Source organism: Schistocerca cancellata, chromosome 4 (assembly GCF_023864275.1).
Source record: "Schistocerca cancellata isolate TAMUIC-IGC-003103 chromosome 4, iqSchCanc2.1, whole genome shotgun sequence".
Taxonomy (NCBI): domain Eukaryota; kingdom Metazoa; phylum Arthropoda; class Insecta; order Orthoptera; family Acrididae; genus Schistocerca; species Schistocerca cancellata.
In genome coordinates, this window is record NC_064629.1 from 554745814 (window position 1) to 554768161 (window position 22348).

The window sequence follows — 22348 nt, forward strand, 5'->3', positions numbered from 1 at the left end:
AGTATTGGAGGGAAGTGTGGAGGGTAAAAATAGTAGAGGGAAACCAAAGATGAATACTTAGCAGATTTAGAACAATGTACATTGCAGTAGTTATTCTGAGATGAAGAGGCTTGCACAGGATAGATTAGCATGGAGAGCTGCATCAAACCAGTCTCTGGACAACAGTAGGTCCTCTTACACTTCCATGAGGCACACCAAAGGTTAACATTCACTATGCAGTATAATGTAATTTGCTTTTAAGTCAAATATTTCTCCAGCCAATCACATGTTGAAAAGATACTCCATATATATAATATTACTCTATAATACTGTCTATTTGATATATTACCCTTTTTGTAAACAGGATAGACCTGTGCTTTTTTCCAGTCATTTGGGACTATTCACTGCTCAAGCAATTCTCAGTAAATATGAGCTAAGAAAGGGCTCCATGGTATATTCAATGTAAACTCTAACTGGTATTCCATCAGGACTGTTGCCTAATTAACTTTAAGTAATTTTAATTGCTTTTCAATACTTGGGGTGCTAACATCAATATTACACATTTTTAAGCCTGTGATCTGATCAGAGATTAGTGCAGTAGTACACTCTCACATGAACACATTTTCAAATGTGAAATTTAAAATTACATCAGACACATCAACAAGAGAATGAATGGAAGGGTACATACTACCATAATTTCCTAGGGTTTCCTGGTTGATCTTTCACTGGGATCTGCCCATGAAAATTATTATAGGCTCTTTGTGTGGTCTTTCTTACAGGTGAATGATTTTCCATTAACTTTTCTATATCAGAAACTGAGCAATCTCTCACATACGAAGAGTGCAGTGGTTTGTTTTCACAACATTCCACAAATTATACCATTGAACCACTGTGGATTTTTGCCATAGATCAAGAAATCTACAACAGATCTCATCACAAAAGTGTTGAAGGCTCTGGTTTTTACCCTCCATCTGGCTCCAGACTAAAGGGGCCCTCATCAGTCCTGAAAACAATGCTGCAAATCAATGGCTGTGCAGAATTCTCACAAGAGATGCTAGCTGCCTTTATCACTTATGCCTGTCTCTGACAAGAGTTGAGAATGGTCTGAGGACCCAGACAACAGATATTATTGGTGTGGCATGAGTAATGATGTGGGTACCCTGACCAAACCAGAGGGAAGATCACTGCATGAGGAGGAGAGACAACAACCAGTGACACTTTCTCACTATCAGCAGAAGAGCCATGGGGCTAGTCTGTACACCATTAACAACATACCATCTTCCTCATAAAACAGCTCCACATCTGGATATGTCATACCAGTCACCATCCAGTGATTGCTTACTCCCAAACCAGTGGCAAAAAGACGGGGCCAGTAAGCTTCACAGCACATTCACAATGGGAGATGCCACTTCTTTGCAACAGTTCTACAAAGCTGGTTGCTAGTGGCCTATGCAGCTGCTATCTGTTTGTGAACAGCAGCCAACTCCTTCATCACAGCCTCAGCAGCCACAATTCCTAACCATATGTAAATGTGAATGAGTTTCTTTCAAGGACAAAAAGAAGTAATAAAATTAAGTGCAGGACAAGGTTATGCCTATGTAAAAAGTAAACCAAGAGCAATGCACAAACTTGAGGTGCACCTGCTATGGGAGTCACTACACGAGGTGCTGATAGGACCAGATCAAAGGCACCACAGAAATGAATGTAACAGTCAGTGGTTCGAAATGAATGACAGTGACACTAAGAACAGTATTGAAGCATACTATACATCAAATACACATGAACCTAGCTTCATTTAGTACAAAACAATATAGAAATTAAAATGCACTACACAATATACATAAAAACTACATAGTGTTGATCATGTAACAGCAGAGGCACTACTGAAGAGTATTTTATAGTCACTGGTTCAAACTGAACTCCAATCAGATCTTCTCAGACTCATGCAGAATTTGCACTCCTGGGCAAAATGATACAGTTGAGACAGAAACTTAACTGTAACTTGGAAAGGCAGTTTGGAGTTTGAAAAAAAAAGGAGGGGAAGCTGTGGCATATGGAAACTTCAAGTCATTTCTGAGAGCATGCCCAGCTGTTCCAATTGGATGAAATGCAAATTTTCAGCATTTGAGGCATAGTTTTAAACTGAGTTTTAATGTTGTAATTATTCAACATTTCGAATATTCCACAAAATAGCAAAACAGAACCTTTAAATGCAAGAAAGGCTGTTGATTGTATCAAAAGGAAAATTTACTTCAGAAAACAGTAATATTAGTTTAAAACAAAGTAGCTAGGCAGGTTGTGAAATTCCAAACACTTCCAATAAAAACATTTAACAGTAAAAGAAAGCTACAATTAGCTAAGAGAAATGATATTTCCTGTCTCAGGGAAGAAAGACGTGTAAGTTAGGGAAGGTCAGAAAAGGATAGATCACTTGGATGCTACGTTGAGAGGAACCCACCTGTTGTGAGGACAACAGTAGACAAAGATGAAGACAGATCTATCAGACAGAGAAGGAGGTCAAAAATAGTACATTGTAACCAAAGCTCCAGCATCAGTTCAGAGATAATAGAAAGAAAGGTGGATTAAGAGGAAGTGAAATCAGAAGGGGAACAACTACTGCAATTAAGCTGTTAACCTAAATTATGCCTTATCATATAGATAAGAAAAACTTTATTTTTGAAACTGAATGTTTTCTTTGTTTCTACCAAATATCTTTTGCCTATTCATGCTAGGTGTCATCAGTGGTCTATAATGTAAAGAAAATATTTAATTATATATATCTTGATAGGAGATCTGAAATGATTCTTGGCAGTTCATTTAAATTACTGAACTATTTACAAAGACATAGTAGTGCTTTTTTACACTTACATTAACTTTTATATCCTTTTCATGTATTCATGTGTTTTTCTGTAGGTACTAGATGCACATTGTACAAGTTTCCACTTGATAGATCGCATTTAAATATTTCACTGCACATAACTTATACTGTAGTACACTGGACATGGTCTTGCTTACATACTGTAGAACTGACTGAGGGAACATGTGAGCTGTATAGAATGAGAGTAGAGTGAGTTTCTGGGGTAGGCATGGACAGAGGGTGGGTGATGGGACACTGTGGGCATGATGTGTGTGTGTGCGTGTGTGTGTGTGTGTGTGTGTGTGTGTGTGTGTGTGTGTGTTGCATCTGTAGATGTAAGTATAAAATTTCGTGTAGCCTGCTATGTGAGGTAAGTCTTTTTCTTGAAATTTATTAATTCTTCTCAGTTTTCATGATAAATGCCTTCTGAAGTTTCACTACTCTGTAGTGTGAAAATTGTATGTATTCTACAGCACTTAAGCTGCAGACACTAATAAAACAATTTTTCTCATTTAAAAAAATGCAAACATATATGTACCTATATGTAAGTATCTTTTGATTGTGCCTGTCTGCAATGTGATGTGTCTTCTTTACGGTAAGTAGCAATCTGTCTTTTTCCTACATTGTCAATTTTTTAAATAGTTCTTTCAAACATGGCAAACTACTACTTTTAGCTACTACTCTTCTTATGGCCCTTTTCTGCAGTTCTGTTCATGTTTTGTGCCATTGATCCCCAGAAACACTCCCATAGCTAACAACTGAGAGTCTGTAGGAATAGTGTGCTACCACAAGGCACTGGCTGTTATGGACTGATGCTAGGACTCTAAAAGTGTACATGCTGATGGCTTTATTTTTGGCCATATCATTATGTGATCATTCCACATTAACTGACTATCACTATCATCCATAAAATGCTTGTATTCATCACACACTCTGGAGGGTTATCATCTACACTTAATGTGACAGAATTTTCCTCCATCTTTGTGCTGAAATGCATGCTGTTTGTTTTCTTTGTGTTCAATGTTAATTTATCGTATACTGTCCAATTATGTAAACATCCTTGAGTGTTTTATTTACCTTCTGTATTTCAAGTTCTGGTGTTTTATCAGTGACTTTGATGTTACTGCCATCAGGAGAGAGAACTTTCTCTCTCTGTCTTATATTGTCTATAAAGTCGTTGACATATTGTACATTAAGAACAGAATTAGACCCAATACACTATTCTGAGACATCTACATTTTTTATTCAGCTGTTCTTATGGCTACAAGTTCATTTTGTCACTGTGGTCATTTTCAAGCGATGTCCTTGTTATCGCTGGTGCTGTCAAAATTTATTAGGTGTTAATAAGCTGTGAAGTTTTATTTATTTATTTATTTATTTATTTATTGAGTCCTTTGATCATATGTAGTACAGTGTACAGGATGATATTGGACTTATTACTAAGTTCAAAATGATACACATTTTAATAATCTTTTTTCAACATGCTACCAATTTCAATAGTTGTAGTTCTTACAATGATACAATGTTACAAATTATAGTAGCTTTAGTTCTTAACAGTTATTCTGGTCCAAGTATTCCTTTACTGGGTAGAAACAGTGGTACTGTAGATATCCTCTGCCAGATCTTTCAAAAGCACTAATATTTTGTAAGCATTTTATACTATTAGATTGTCTATTATAGAGTTTAATACCCAGATAGCATGTACCTTTCTGATACAAACTGGTACTGGCTGGGGGTACATGCATTTTATATTTTACTTGAGTATTATAATCATGTATATCTTTGTTTTTTAAAGTATTATCATCATTTGCAGTCATATACTTTTTTTACATACATTAGTGTGTCAACAATAAACATACATGGTAGAGGTAGTATCTTCAGTGCTTTAAATATTGGTTTGCAGGACTGTCGAGAACCACTCCCTGTCATAATCCTAATGGCTCATTTTTTGTATTCTGAAAGTCCCTTGAGCTGCTGGGGAATTTCCCCAGAATATGAGTTCATACTTGAGATGGGCTTGAAGTACGCATAATAGGCACACAATAGTTCCTGTTCATTTATGCATCGTTTGAGAACCCTAAGAAGATAACAGCCTGTGCTCAGCCTGGCGTTAATTTGTTATATGTGTTTGTCCCATTTTAAGTCTCTTTGTATCCAGATGCCAAGAAATTTTGTAGCCTCATCGTTTGCAATAGGGTGTTGATTGATTTTTATTTCTGGATATATCAATGTGGTGTTTTGGTGGTTATGGAAATTTAAGGCTACTGTTTTGTTGTAGTTTATTATCAACTGGTTTTCTGCTGTCCAATTACTTAGATGTTTTGTAACTGTGTTTACTTCTTCTAGTATATCTTCATTTTTTGCTGCTTTTACCAGTATTGTTGTGTCATCAGCAATCAGTATTACTTTGTGGGAATCAATATGTATATCCAAATCATTGATATATAACAACAAAAGTAGGGGTCCCATTATTGACCCTTGTGGTACCCTGTAAGTGATTGGGCTTTCTGATGATACATATTCTGTGATTATTCGTGCTTTATCATCTATATGTCTGATGGATACTTTTTGTTTACAGTCACTGAGAAATGAATGAATCCAATCTTTTGGCAACCCCCTAATTCCATAGTGCTCTAGCTTCTTCAATAGGGTTTTGTGGTTTACCATATCAAAGGCTTTGGTTAGGTCCAAAAATATACCTGTTGTTTGTTGTTTTTCATCTATTGTTTTTAATACAGTAGATATGCATTCATAGATTGCCGTCTCCGTTGATTTCTTGCTTCTAAAGCCATGTTGAGTATTAGATAGCACACTATTTTTGTTTATAAACTTTAACAACTTACTACACATAATTTTTTCTATTACGTTTGAGAAACAGGATGTTAATGTAATGGGTCGATAGTTTATTACTTCTTCTTTGTCACCAGCTTTGAAAATAGGGATGACTTTTGATGTTTATAGTTGATCTGGAAAGATGCCTGACTCTAGGGAACAGTTGGATAAGTGAGTAAGGGGGTCAATTATATTTTGGATACAGAGTTTTAGGATTCTCTTCGGTATACTATCAATTCCTGCTGAGTATGTCGTCTTTAGTTCTCTGACAGCCTTCAATGTCTCCTCCCTGCTTACTTGGTCCACAGACATTGAAAATTTATTACTGTTTCACTTGTTTACCACTTGATGCTGAGTTGAACTAAAATTAGTTTTTATTAAATTTTCAGCTATCCCAGTGAAGTATTTGTTGGATATGTTTGCTGTTTCTCTAGGCTGTAAAATCTTTTTATTGTTGTGTATCAAGACAATGTTCTCCTCAGTTCTCTTATTTTTGCCAGTTTCTTTTTTAATGATGTCCCACATAGCTTTCACTTTAATCTGCAGTTGCTGAGCACTATTTGTGAGACGTTATACAACTAAAAACACCAGAATCTTAGCTAATGATAGCAAAGATATGAAAATATCAGTAAATGGTAAATTTGCATCCTTTGATATTACAAACCTATATACCAACATCCCAGTAAATGAAACAACTGATATCCTAAATCTTATTAGTAGAAAATTAAACAGTCTGTTAAAAATATACTATACTTACCAGAAACATTATACAATAAAAAAACTCCAGAATCTTAGCAAACAATATTAAATATATAAAAATTCCAGTAAACAGTAACTTTGTGTCCTTGGATATCATGAACCTATATACTAATATTCCAATAAATGAAACAATTGATATCATAGATGAGAGATGTAACCATATTACATCATTACCAAGCTGTTAACAGAAGCTGTCAAATTTAAAAACAAATCAAACATCTCAAAAATAGTGCTCAGCAACTGTAGATTAACAAAACTGTTTCAACTTAATAACATATTATAAATTTTCAGTGCACCAGTGGTAACAATGTGCTAAGGACATACCTTGAAAATGGCCATGGTGGCAAAATGAGCTCATAGCCGTAAGAACAGCTGAATAAAATACTATTATAGCACTATTATTGATTAAAATTATTATTTAGCACCTATGGACACATGTTTTTTGTCTGGGAGATGTATTACTAAAAATTTATCATCAGCAGATGCATGAACTATCTCAACTTTTGCACCTTGTTTTCCAGGTGATACTGTGTCTACTTGTTTGCTATTCCTGTTACATCTAGAGTTTCCAGTTGTTTAGAAGTATTTTATAGTCAACAGTGTCAAAAGTCTTGGACAATTCTAACAATATGTCTATAACACATCCATCCTAGCCAAGATCTTCAAGTATCACTGTTGCTAGCTCTTTAATGGCCGGTATTATATCTCTCTCACTTTTCAACCCAAATTGTACTTTATTGAAAAGGTAACACATTAGTCTGTCATTCACAACTGATACAATGACACAGGAGAAGATGCCAATTTTTACATTTATCTGATTGACTGCCAAAAGGTAATGAAACTAGTACATGGCTTTCAGAAAGTGAATAGAAGAAAGTCTCTCCCTTCCAAGAGCTTATTAAGCCACCGGCAGCAAGTGGACTTGATACAATAACCAGAGAGAGACTTTTATGAAAGGAGAACATGCTGCCTTGTGTACATATGCCTATGAGATGGAACTGAACAGCATGGGCATGAATTCCATGTCTCCATCTAGGTCTGGCATTGATACAGACTTTGAATCAGAGATATCAAACTTATCCAGTAATGTTACTGTCCAGCAGTATTGCAGTGAATACACACACCATGTGACATGAGCATGTCCACTGGCATTTAGCTGTCTAAAAATACACTCATATGGGTTGAACACAGCACTTTGTCATGTATCAAGAAGCTAATGATCACACACCATACTTACCACTGTATAACATTTTTTTGTGGTTTGAACTTGTTTAGCATTGCTCGAAGGAAGGACATATCTCACTTATCAGTGACAGTTGTGCTCAGGTGTTCATTTTAGGCTCACCATTAATGCCATAAACTTTGCCAATGCCAACCAACCATAACTATCTTGGTGTTCACTTGCTAACAATATAGCTCTCTCCCTGAGTGAACATACAGATTATATCTGTCTAAAGTGCCAGACAGAAAAAAGCAAGACAAATCTTTCAAATGTATTACATTAATTCCAGTTCTGTTCATCTGTAATGTAGATGAGACTGTTTCACAGCTGTCCACAAGTCCAAGGTACTAACAATAGGAAAGAAATGAAATAAACAGAAAGAGTATCATTTAATAAAGAGATTTCAGCTATAATCAGTGAATGTAATTACAAGTTACTGCATTCTTTCCTAACAATACACACAATTCTATATACCCTAACATGTGACAACAGCACCTAAGTATATACCACTCATATGTACTTCATGATGGTCAGCAACTCTGTAGAAGTTTTTTGATGGTAACCAGTATATGAAAATAGTAATAACCCAACAACATTAACACAGAGTATTTCATATAAACAACATAATTGCTTTACAACTTTATAACATTGTGAGGAAACTGAGGACTCAAGTTGCACAAATTTATTAATTATCCAACATTGGCTCATCTTTCTTCTATCAACAAAGAAGGAAAGAAGGTTAGACTTAAACATTGTGTTAATGTCATAGTCATTACTGATATAGCACAAGTTCAACTTGAGCAAGAATATTGAGGAAAATGGATCATGACAATCAACTCAATCATTCAGAGAGACCATAAGAAAACTTAATTGGCATGCCTAGACAGGAATTAGAATCCTCCAAGGGAGTGAAAGATATAACAGGGTATCATGTCTGATCTATCAACAAATAAATCATAAAAATACAAAAGTGCTCTTATCGTCATTTCCCTGACTGGAGAATACACCTTTGTCTTCTATGTGTGTGTGTGTGTGTGTGTGTGAGTGTGTGAGAGAGAGAGAGAGAGAGAGAGAGAGAGAGAGAGTTGAATGTTTGTATTTCTTACTACTTTCTTTCTTTTTGATATCACAATAGTGTACCCAGTATGTAATGACTAAAAAGGGAATTATGTTCTTTTTTCTTATGTTTGTTGAATGACTTAATGTGATACACTCTGTAGGATGACACAGTTGCCATGTGTAGCTTGATACACCAAATATTTGGCACTGATTCAGGACTGAGGCCAACATTTCTGATGACTGTAAATATATTTCTTGGGTTTGGCACCAGATAACATTGTGAGGGTCACATGATATTTCTTTGAAGCAAGTCTCCAGATGGTTACAGTAGTTCAGTTAGTAGCATGTCAAAGCTGATAATTTTCATTTGGTGGTGGACATATTTATTGAGGTTGTGAGCAGGATTCACATGTGCTTAGGAAAGCCCTTGCAGCAGGATTTGCAGTAGTGCTCATGATGTCCCCCGCCAGTTGCCGTAGATATACCTTCTGCTCATGAAGCCATGCATTGCTGTGGCTGTAAGCTGAATTAAATCTCTGCAAGGCCCTGCACCACATCTGTTATTGAATATTCTTGTTTCTCCCATTTTAATATAGTGGCATCTAACACTGGGTTCCAGGCAGCACTTAACTTAAACTGCACTCCCTGTTGATAAGACTCTGATTTAGAGATATGTTTTGCTTGCTTAACATCTCAGAATGATGATTCTGGGGAGAAAACTTCAGTCTTTTCATAAAACATAATGCTCCACTACTGTCATTTTTGCCAGTTTGGCTCAGTTGGGCACAATGATTGTGTTCAAGATAATGGTCTTGCACAGTGCAATATTTCTGACTGTTATAAGTCTTCCCACACTGGTATGGAATCTTATTTACAGCATGCATTCTAAAGCCAAGATCATCTTTGTTAGAACATAACAGATTCCTGAATTTTGCATCTCTTTTGTATTTCTTGAGCTCATTGCATTGGGTGCACATCTATGTCTTTAGTTAGCTCCCTGCATTAAACTTACTCTTACCAGAATGAATAAAGTATCTGTTTCTCAGAATAACATTGTTTTTATAGATGTCACAGTTCACCTGGTAGACTATTAGTATTAGAGGTCACATGTACTCTGTTAAGAAAGGAGCAAAAGATGCTATCAAAATGTGCAATCTGATGACAGCTTTTGGGCTCTAAGGCTAAATTGCAAATCCAAAATCATTTATTGCTCCAATTCATTGCCATGTATAACACAAATATATTTTTATTGCTTTTAGATTCATTTTCAGGACAATAATTTATTAAATATCTATCAAAAAGTATATTTGATTTAGGGAGATTTATCATTGTGGCACATGGAGGGAAAAAACACATTGAACAGGGGCTAGTTGTGTGTTCAGTCTCCTGAAAATCACATTTATTTTAGGATAATGATTGAAGACTTTTCAGTTATGATCTGCTTTGCCAAAAAATTCATAAATCTTTTCTAATTTTGTTGACTACCTTTGCTGTGGTTCTTAGACAGTTTCACCTAAAAGATTTGTTTCAAAATTCAAGTATGAATTCCCTCTTCTGTCCCAACTTCATTTTCTGACTTCCATTCAGATTTCTTTGTCATTTGTTTCACTACCACATATCTGAAGCTAAGTGTGTGCTTTGTTTAAAGATGGAAAATAATATTTTTAAATAATGGGTAAGACAGTGCTGCAATAGCTGCATATTCACCTTAGGTGAAGAGTGACAAAAAAAGATATTCAACTCATTTCACAACACTTTCTCAATGGGAAGCAGCTCTGTTAGCCTTAACAATCTTGGTACATCTTAGTAAGGTATTGTTTGTGATTAGAGTCTCTGTCAACTGGCAGTCTTATCTTTGTGTAGGCAATGCAAAGTGCTTCTGCATGTTGGCATGGGAGAAAGGGTGCAGGGGAGGGGAGGGGGGGGGGGGTCAAGGGTGAGTAGGAGGGAGTGGAGGAATTACTGACAAGACCAACTGCAGAGTCAGTTGACTGGGTGCAAGTTGGAATTGTAACTAATATGTGGTTTTTTTTTTTCACTGCATAAAGCATTACTAAAGTATTTATCAAACACAAATTGGACTGAGTCATCGCAACAAACACTGGTTATACATGAAAGAGTGCTGGTTAAGAAGTAAACATAGAAAATGTAGTGATACTGTATATTACTCAGTAGTTAAATTTATGAATAATAAAGAAAATATAATGTGTAATTGCAAAGGGAATAATTGTTTCATTTCAAATAATTTACTCATGAATAATTTCTTTAATTATTCAAATCATGCCCAACTCTGGTTGTTACTATTGATTCTGTCTTCTCTTCTCATCCAACCGTAAAGTCGATGACCAGTAAGAAGTCTGATAACATCTCAGTCATATGATACTGAGAGTATTCCATCTTCAGTGACAACAAGAGCAATCTCTACAATAATACAACTATCACTAATTCAATTGTTTATGAGTGCACATGTAATAAGAATGAAAACTATACATGTTTAAATTAATTTTTCATTGTTTGGTTAATCATGTATTTCAGGTACATGCTTCAGCACACAGTGCAGACAGTATCAAAATGGCTTTTACTCTTGTGAGAATTTACTGTTGATAGAGTACTCATATTTAAATTAGATTTGGAATCTGTTTAACTGTTGGTTTTATTTCTTTTTGGCATACTGGTTATTTGCATAAAAAGCCTCTTCACACATTTATTACTGCCAATGCATGACAGCCCAGCAATATTTCCTCCTCCCAAACCTATTGTTGGCATACCTGAATGCCATCATCTGAGCTATCCGCACAGATATATCTGCAGTTATTTCACACCATAGAGTATGTTATTCATTTTAAAGAAATGTGTAAAATTTGTAAAATCTTCCGCCCAATATTTGTGTATATCTACATCTTCATTATACTCTGCAAACCACCAGACAGTGTGTGGTAGAGGATACTACTGGTGCCACTAACTGATTCCCCCTTCCCTGTTCCACTCGCGAACGGCATGTGAGAAAAATGAGTGAGGGGAAGACTCTGTATTAGCTTTAATTCCTCAAATGTTCTTGCCGTGATCATTTCATGAAATGTGTGGGAGGAAGTGATGTGTTATCTGACTATCCCTGGAAATTGCTCTCTCAAAATTTTAGTAGTAAACCACCTTGTGATTCACAATGCCACTCATGTAACATATGCTATTGGAGTTTGTTCTGCATTTCTGTACCCTCATGCATGACCTAAACCCTCACACACCACCTAAATGATCTTGTGACAAATCATACCACTCTTTGTTGGATCTTCTCTACCTCCTCTATCAATCCTATCTGGTAAGGATCCCAGAAAGATGAATTGTATTCAAGAATCAGTCAAAAAGGCAGCTTGTAAGCCAATTCCTTCATGGCATCTGTCTTTCCTACTGTTTGCAAAGTGATACCATCTTCTGGTGTTACTACTTTCTTGTAGACAACTGCATCATCTATGAACAGTCTTAAAAGCTTCTGATACTTTCTACTAGATCATTTAAGTACAATGAAGTGCCAAAGAAACTGGTAAAGGCATGCTTATTCAAATATAGAGATATGTAAATGGGCAGAATATGGCGCTGCAGTCGACAATGCCTATATAAGACAAAAAGTGTCTGGCACAGTTGTTAGATCAGTTACTGCTGGCTACAATGGCAGGTTATCAAGATTTAAGTGAGTTTGAACGTGGTGTTGTAGTCAGCACATGAGCGATGGTACACAGCATCTATGAGGTAGTGAGGAAGTGGGGATTTACCTGTACAACCATTTCACAATTGTACCATGAATATCAGGAATCCAGGAAAACATCAAATCTCTGACATCACTGTGGGCAGAAAAAGATCCTGCAAGAACGGGACCAATGATGGCTGAAGAGAATCATTCAACATGACAGAAGTGCAACCCTTTCATAGACTGCTGCAGATTTCAATGTTGTGCCATCAACAAGTGTCAGCATGCGAACAATTCAATGAAACATCATCAGTATAGAATTTTGGCGCCAAAGGCCCTCTTGTGTACCCTTGATGACTGCACCATGACACAAAAAGCTTTATGTGGTGCCTGGGCCTATCAACACCGACATTGGACTGCTGATGACTGGAAACATGTTGTCTGGTCGGATGAGTCTCGTTTCAAATTGTATGAAGTGGATGGACATGTATGGATATGGAGACAACCTCATGAATCCATGGAACCTGCATGTCAGCAGAGAATTGTTAAAGCTGGTTAATGCTCTGTAATGGTGTGGAGTGTGTGTGGTTGGAGTGATATGGGACCCCTAATACATCTAGATATGACTCTGACAGGTGACAGGTGACAGGTTCGTAAGCATCTTGTCTGATCATCTGCATCCATTCATGTCCATTGTGCATTCCGACGGACATGGGCAATTTCATCAGGACAATGTGACACCCCGCACGCCCAGAATTGCTACAGAGTGGCTCCAGGAACACTCTTCTGAGTTTAAACACTTCCGCTGGCCACCAAACTTCCCAGACATGAACCTTATTGAGCATATGTGGGATGGTTTGCAATGTGCTGTTCAGAAGAGATCTCCACCCTCTCACACTCTTATGGATTTATGGACAGCCCTGTTGGATTCATGGTGCCAATTCCCTCCAGCACTATGTCAGACATTAATGGAGTCCATACCAAGTTGTGTAGCAGCACTTCAGCATGCTCATGGGTTCCCTATATGATATTGGGCAGGTGTACAAGTTTCTTTGGCTCCTCGGTGTATGTTTTAAACAGTAATGGTCCTATCACACTTTCTTGAGGTACTATTGACATGCGCATTTTTCTAATCACAAGGAAAGCTCCATTGCACCAACAGCCTGGTGTAGACTGCCACTAGAAGAGAAGCAGGTCCTTTGGCATTCTCCATATAGAATCATGGATCTATTCATCTTACAATCGATCATGTTGCTCTATCACATAATAAGGACAGTTTCACTTTACAAGGTTTGGACAAAAATGTGAAACACCATGAGAAATGCATACTTGAACATAAATTCAGACACTAGCGAAGCCTTCAGCTTGTGCTGTTGTATTTCACCATGATCAGCACCTGTGCTATATCCTCAATATGTTGCAAAGTGTTAGTCATGCTCAGAAGAATATTCTTGGAGTTGTGAGTGCATTAAGTTCAAGCTAAGCAAATTTGGACGTGGGCAAACTGTTGGTGCTTGTATGGTGAATCTTCCTGTAACTAAGGAAGCTGAACTGTTTGGTATTTTAAGAGTCAATGTATTGAAGATTTATACCACATAAAGGGAAAGTGGAAAAACATCACTCACTAAGTCACAATGAGGATGAAAAGGTGTTTTGAGTGATCATGACTGATGGTCATTGAAGGGGATTGTGACCAAAAATAATTGGGCAACAGCTGCAAAAGTCATTTCAGAACTGAATATCACACTTATGAATCCTTTTGGCACTGAACCAATACAAAGGTTGCTCCAGAAGTAGGGACTTGCAGGGCAAGCTGGAATTTCTGAATTACTCACCAGTGATACACATCCACATAGCATGAAAATATGGTGCTGAAGCCATAACACATGGATTGTGAAGCAGTGAAAGTATGTCATTTGCTTGGATGAGTCTTGTTTAACACTGTTTCCAACTTCTGACTGTTTTTACATCCCAAGAGTGAAACATGGTGGGGGTTCAATGAATATTTGGGCAGCCATGCCATGGTGTCTAATGGACTCCATGGATACTTTGCAAGGTTACAGTAATGTCTAGGATTATATGACCATTTTAGATGATCAAGTCCCTCCCATGGCACAATGTTTGTTTCCAAATGGTGATGCAGTGTTCCAGGATGATACAGCCCCTGTTCGCACAGCTTGCATCATCCAGGACTGCTTTTGTGAGCACAAGAGTGAATATTTGCATCTTCCCTAGCCACCACATTCACCAGGTCTTAATATTATTAAGCCTTTGTAGTCCACATTGGAGAGAAGGGTACATGCACACTACCCACCTCCATCATCATTACCTGAAATTGTCACTATTTTGCAGTAAGAACAGTATAAGGTTCCCTTGAAAACCATACAGGACCTGTATTTATCCATTCTGAGATGAATAAAGGTATTTTGTATGCCATTGGCTTTCCTACACTGTATTAGGCACTGTAATGTGTTGTGTTTGTGGTGTTTCCATATTTTTGTCCTCCCCTTGTAGTTATTTGATGAGCTCTATCTCTGCCCTACAAAGCTATCTTAGTCTTCCTGTTCTGCTGCTGTTCTGTGTATTTTCTCACTCTTGCAATAGTTTGCTGTTAGTGGACTACATGTATTTAAAAGAGATTTAGAATTTGTTAATGTGTTAGTTGCATTTCATTTTAGCTCACTATTTATTTACGTAAGAAGACTTTCCCATACATATTTATAACTGTTTGTGCATGAAAACCAAGTGATACCACCTTCTTTCAAACTCATTGTTGATATATGTAAACATCAGTATCTGAACAAGCCCCACAGGGAACTCCGAAGTTTTTTCAAATCAGGAAGTGTGTTATTGATTTAAAAATTGTCCAAAACCTATCTTCTACCCATTGTAAGAAGCATACTGTTTATTTTCAATCATCTTTATGTGGCAAATGACCTGATCATGTGCACCTCTGTTTCAGGAAAACCATTTCGGGTGAGATTTGAAAATGGTCAAGGAATTTTGTATTCCCTAAAGAATCTAGGACCTGGAAGAATATATAGGCAAGTGAAAATACATTTTTCTTTATTTGATTGCATATTTAATATTATTTTTATGAAATTCAAATGAAACTGTTTAAAAGAAAATAATTATCATGTTCTTATAAAAATAAAGAAAAAGCAGCCTCATTAAGTATTAGATTGTACTCCTGAAAGAAAAATTTTACAGTATTAAGACTGGTTGTAAATTATAAGTAAGCAATTGTGGTCTTGTTTTTCTTGACATTCATCCAGCGGATCAAATATTCCATCATTTTACAGATATGCATCCAGGATATTAATTCTGGTCCTGATATTTCAGCTGACAACCTTTGAGCTATTCTCAAGTTAAGTTGCTTGCATAATTTTTAATCATTTTACACAATATTGTGGAGTAAATGCACGTACATCAGAGATAACACTGTTGGTAAAAAGAGTATCAGTCATAGATAAAACTTTGTTCTTCTAGAAGTAAAACAAAGGAAGTGCAGAGTCAGCAAATCCATAGTGCTTACAAAGCATGCAGCTGATTATTATGGATGACATATGCTGAAATCCCAGGCAGTGAAGGCTTAGAACAATATTTCCTTTAAATTAGAATAGAATAGAAACTTTATTGTCACATAACATGTCTTATACAGTCAGGTGATTGTGACATAGGTGACTCGTCAGTTTAAAGCTACTTCTAATTGTATGTATACAGAATAATTACCAGGTATTTTGCCATTTTAACTACCACAAAATGATTTAAAATAATCACGTTGAAAAGAAAGTAAACTTAAGAATAAGTATTTACTTAAAGTAACTTTTTAGAATGCTGCAATAAAATGTAACATCAGGCACTATTATTTGTGACAGTCAGTCATAAATTCTTCTACACTGTAATAATATTTACTTTGCTAGGTATTTTTTTAAATGATGTCCAAATTCTTATGGTTCATAATTTTTAAATTTTTCACAGACTTTATTTCCCAGCCTCATACCCATATACTAAGGTGTCTTCTCCAGTAGTTTTAGCCTATGAGTTGGTAACTTATACTGATATTTGTTTCTTGTTCCATGTTGTTGTTGTTGTCTTCAGTCCTGAGACTGGTTTGATGCAGCTATCCATCCTACATCCTTCTGAATCTGTTTAGTGTATTCATCTCTTGGTCTCCCTCTACGATTTTTACCCTCCACGCTGCCCTCCAATACTAAACTGGTGATCCCTTGATGCCTCAGAATATGTCCTACCAACCGATCCCTTCTTCTAGTCAAGTTGTGCCACGAACTTCTCTTCTCCCCAATCCTATTCAATACTTCCTCATTAGTTATGTGATCTACCCATCTAATCTTCAGCATTCTTCTGTAGCACCATATTTCAAAAGCTTCTATTCTCTTCTTGTCCAAACTATTTATTGTCCACGTTTCACTTCCATACATAGCTGCACTCCATACAAATACTTTCAGAAACGACTTCCTGACACTTAAATCTATATTCGATGTTAACAAATTTCTCTTCCTCAGAAATGCTCTCCTTACCATTGCCAGTCTACATTTGATATCCTCTCTACTTCGACCATCATCAGTTATTTTGCTCCCCAAATAGCAAAACTCCTTTACCACTTTAAGTGTCTCTTCTCCTAATATAATTCCCTCAGCATCACCCGACTTAATTCGACTACATTCCACTATCCTCGTTTTGCTTTTGTTGATGTTCATCTTATATCCTCCTTTCAAGACCCTATCCATTCCGTTCAACTGCTCTTCTAAGTCCTTTGCTGTCTCTGACAGAATTACAATGTCATCGGCAAACCTCAAAGTTTTTATTTCTTCTCCATGGATTTTAATACCTACTCTGAATTTTTCTTTTGTTTCCTTCACTGCTTGCTCAATATAGACATTGAATAACATCGGGGAGAGGCTACAACCCTGTCTCACTCCCTTCCCAACCACTGCTTCCCTTTGATGTCCCTCGACGCTTATAACTGCCATCTGGTTTCTGTACATATTGTAAATAGCTTTTTGCTCCCTGTATTTTACTCCTGCCGCCTTCAGAATTTGAAAGAGAGTATTCCAGTCAACATTGTCAAAAGCTTTCTCTAAGTCTACAAATGCTAGAAACGTAGGTTTGCCTTTCCTTAATCTAGCTTCTAAGATAAGTCTTAGGCTCAGTATTGCCTCACGTTTTCCGATATTTCTACGGAATCCAAACTGACCTTCCCCGAGGTCAGCTTCTACTAGTTTTTCCATTTGTCTGTAAAGACTTCACATTAGTATTTTGAAACCGTGACTTATTAAACTGATGGTTCGGTAATTTTCACATCTGTCAACACCTGCTTTCTTTGGAATTATTATATTCTTCTTGAAATCTGAGGCTATTTCACCTGTCTCATACATCTTGCTCACCAGATGGTAGAGTTTTGTCAGGACTGGCTCTCCCAAGGCTGTCAGTAGTTATAATGGAATGTTGTCTACTCCCGGGGCTTTGTTTCGACTTAGGTCTTTCAGTGTTCTGTCAAACTCTTCACGCAGTATCATATCTCCCATTTCATCCTCGCCTACATCCTCGTCCATTTCCAAAATATTATCCTCAAGTACATCGCCCTTGTATAGACCCTCTATATACTCCTTCCACCTTTCTGCTTTCCCTTCTTTACTTACAACTGGGTTTCGATCTGTGCTCTTGATATTCATACAAGTGGTTCTCTTTTCTCCAAAGGTCTCTTTAATTTTCCTGTAGGCAGCATCTATCTTACCCCTAGTGAGATAAGCCTCTACATCCTTACATTTTTCCTCTAGCCATCCCTGCTTAGCCATTTTGCACTTCATGTCGATCTCATTTTTGAGACGTTTGTATTCATTTATGCCTGCTTCATTTACTGCATTTTTATATTTTCTCCTTTCATCAATTAAATTCAATATTTCTTCTGTTACCCAAGGATTTCTATTAGCTCTCATCTTTTTACCTACTTGATCCTCTGCTACCTTCACTACTTCATCCCTCAAAGCTACCCATTCTTCTTCTACTGTATTTCTTTCCCCCATTCCTGTCAATTGTTCCCTTATGCTCTCCCTGAAAGTCTCTACAACCTCTGGTTCTTTCAGTTTATCCAGGTCCCATCTCCTTAAATTCCCACCTTTTTCCAGTTTCTTTAGTTTTAATCTACAGTTCATAACCAATAGATTGTGGTCAGAGTCCACATCTGCCCCTGGAAATGTCTTACAATTTAAAACCTGGTTCCTAAATCTCTGTCTTACCATTATATAATCTATCTGAAACCTGTCAGTATCTCCAGGGTTCTTCCATGTATACAATCTTCTTTTATGATTCTTGAACCAAGTGTTAGCTATGATTAAGTTGTGCTCTGTGCAAAATTCTACCAGGCAACTTCCTCTTTCATTTCTTACCCCCGATCCATATTCACCTACTACGTTTCCTTCTCTCCCTTTTCCTACTGACAAATTCCAGTCACCCATGACTATTAAATTTTCGTCTCCCTTCACTACCTGAATAATTTCTTTTATTTCATCATACATTTCTTCAATTTCTTCGTCATCTGTTCCATAATCATGCAAAAAAAAAGTTGTCATTTTGTTTAGAAAACTTAATTGGCTCATTGGTATAGAAGCCAGGAACAGTCATAAGATCAAGTGCCTTGAGCAGAGGTCTACACAATTGTCATTTTTCTGCACACGCCATTGCTCTAATGATTTTTTTCTGTAGCTTAAAGACTCTCTGTAAGTTTGTTTTCTCTGATCCCCAAAAAGTTATACCATATCTAATCACAGATACAAAATATGCATGATATACAATTTTTTTGACTGGTGTTTCTATTATACTGCTTATAAAATTCATTGCAAATATTAGACTATTTAGACAGTGACACATGGTATCTACATGTTCTGTCCATGATAAATTCTTGTTCAGCATTACAACTAGAAATCTGGTACAGTTTGTGGTGACAAGGTGATTGTCCTCATATGGTATTTCTAGTATATCCTGTAAAGTGAATGATTTGTGTGTTTGGTAGATTTAATTTCAGACCATTATTTCTCACCCAGGCCTCAATTTCAGCCAGAGACTGCTGAAAATGACTAATTAAATTTTCACTTTTCTTGCAATAGACTATTGCTGCAGAGTCATCTGCATAAAGAATAGTGTCTGAATTTATGTTTGTCGGCAGGTCATTTATATAATACAAGAACAATATTGGCCCAAGTACAGATCCTTGTGGCACACCTTTTTCTGTCTTTTTCCACCTTGAAAAGAATCTCTTACCAGTTTCTTCTATTAGTATTCTTTGTTTCCTGTTTAATAGGTAAGATGACATCCATCTCGGTGAATTTTTACTAAACCCATATGCTTGCAGCTTCCGAAGTAGTAGTTTGTGATATACTGTATCACAGGCTTTACTTAGGTCACAAAAGATGCCCGATACATTAATATTTTTATTTAGACTACTACTTTTTTTGTAATAAGTTCATTAATGACTTGCACAGTGCAGTGTTCTCTTTGGAAACCATGTTGATTGTCCTGGATAATATTGTGCAGATTATTATAGTTAACTATCTGGTTACATGCAGCTCTTTCAAATATTGATAACAATGAGACTGGTCAATAATTATTCATTTCATCATATCTGCCTTTTTTTGTAAATGGGTCATATTTCAGCATACTTCAATATACCGGGAAAACATCCTTCCTCAAAAGATTGACTCATTATAAGGGACAGAGGATGTACAATACTATGGGTGACCACCTTTATTATTTTATAGGAATTTCATCCCAACCTACATGAACAGTCTCACTTTCAACCACAAGTTCAAGTTTCTGTTGTCTTCCTTTCTTGATACCTATTTTATTCAATACAATGGCCCATATTGCTTTAGATTTATTTTTAGCATTTGAAATATAAGTATTATTCACCAATTTTTGGGTTGTCTGACAACTGTATCAAAGATTTTCTTACATTGCCTTACATAATTTCAGAATTCTGGGTCTCGATTGACTTTCACCTCCATATGAAGTTCTCTTTTTCTCATGCTTGAAATTTGAATATCCCTTGTTATCCCTGAACGCATCTTAGGTGTGTCAATTTTTATGGTTATAAAAGGAAAGCATTCATTGAATGCCATCAAGAAGACCTCCAGAAAGTTATTGAAATTTTCATTTCCTGAGGACTTAGCAGTAAATGTCCATGAAATGAAGCTGATTTTATTGATGAACATTTCTATATTTACTTGTCTAAAATTTATGATTTTCTTATTTGTGTGCTTTGGTCTAACACAGGGTAGTGGCATTAATAGAGCCCTGTGGTCTGAGATCCCTAAGCTTACTACAGATTTTTCTGTTACTCTGTAGTTTAAGCTACTAGCAATGTTATCTATGCAGTATGGTGACGAAGCAGTTACCCTTGTCATTTATATAAAATTTAGAATAAAACCATGTGTGGATATCAGCTTCTTCATCTTAAAGGCAAATTTGTCATTTTTTCTCACATCTATATTAAAATCATCACAAACAACAATCTTTTTACGTAACTTTTCAGTTTTGAGTTGGTGGAGTAAATTTTCAAGTTTGACCAGAAAACTGCAGGAGATTGAGTAACCAGGGGTACGATATATGCTGAATATCAGCATGTTATAGTCTGTAAGTTCTATGCAGCAACTCTCAAATGTGTATTTTTAATTTAAATTATTGAAATTTTGCTTAATTTGGTATTTCACTGATAAATGAATCAGAATACATGAACCACTATATCCATTGTCTCTACAGAAGCTAGCTGCTACATCATAATTTGTAAGTTTGTTCAATAAATTTATATTTTCACTCTAAGCCAATGTTCACTTATGCAATAACCTTTACAGATCATTTTGTTCTCTCTAGAAATATTTCTAAGTCATGAAGCTTACTGGCCAGATTACTTGATAAACCTCAAATATTTAAACACATAATAAGATTATTATTTGCTATTCTAGATGTGATGTCATCAAAATTATCTACTCTAAACTGGCCAGACACAACTTTTTGTAGATTACTTATTTTAATGTTTTTTCCTCCCAGTTTCTACTAAAAAGCCCTTAAGGTGGCATGGTGGTGAAGTTTTTCTCTTGTTATGAGTGGCTCCTATTGATTCTTCTGCTGTTGTTTCTTCTGTTGATGTTTGAGAGCAGTGATGTGAAATGTGGGGTTTCCAGGATTTGCCGAGCTGGAATACTTCATCTTGGTTGAGCAAGTTGTCTGCTAATAGTATTTCAACAGCTTTCTTGAGCACAGACTCCCAGTAGGATGCGGCTGTGGCCAGTATCTTAACTTTCCTGTAATGCACAGAATGGCCAGTGGAAGTACAGTGTTGAGACATTGCAGACTTATTGGTCTGTAAAAGGCAAATGTATCACCACCATTCAATGCAAAGTTCTTGTACAGTGCATACTGTTTGATCTATGTACTTTTTTCCACATTAACAAGGAATATCTCTTCGAAAATGTAAGAATAATGAAGAAGCATGAAGTGAGTGTGATCTTCCTTCCACGGTGCAAGATGGCAGCTCTTCAGGTATCTGTAAAGGATGATCTGTGTTACAAAAGGTTGGTATAAATGAAATTCCTTGTGAGTGTTTCAAAGGTACTTAGGACAAACAATATGCAAGGCTCAAAAAGCTGCATTGAACAACGGGGCCATACCAACCTTCTACAGTCCAATAAATCTGTAATAGCTGAACAATGAATTTTCACTGTCCATTCCATGGATTATGGGAAAGTTAAGATCCTGGCAATAGCCTCATCTTACTGGGATAGCTTGAAAAATCACGGACACCCCTCAATTCAAGTCTTCACTCTCAAAGGAAATATTGTTCTAAGTATTCACTGCCTGTCAGTCCAAAATATGCTATCCATAATAATTAACCACATACTCCTACATCTACATCTACACAGATACTCCACAAGCCACTATA

General features: G+C 36.5%; 1 protein-coding gene across 1 annotated transcript in view; it reads left to right on the forward strand.

Moving 5' to 3' along the window:
• Positions 1 to 22348, forward strand: part of LOC126185204 (hemicentin-1-like) — a 747875-nt gene that overhangs the window by 698956 nt on the left and 26571 nt on the right. The window contains exon 55 of the mRNA XM_049928085.1: positions 15353 to 15434. Within this exon, the coding sequence (XP_049784042.1) occupies positions 15353 to 15434 (82 nt within the window). The remainder of the gene's footprint in view (positions 1 to 15352; positions 15435 to 22348) is intronic.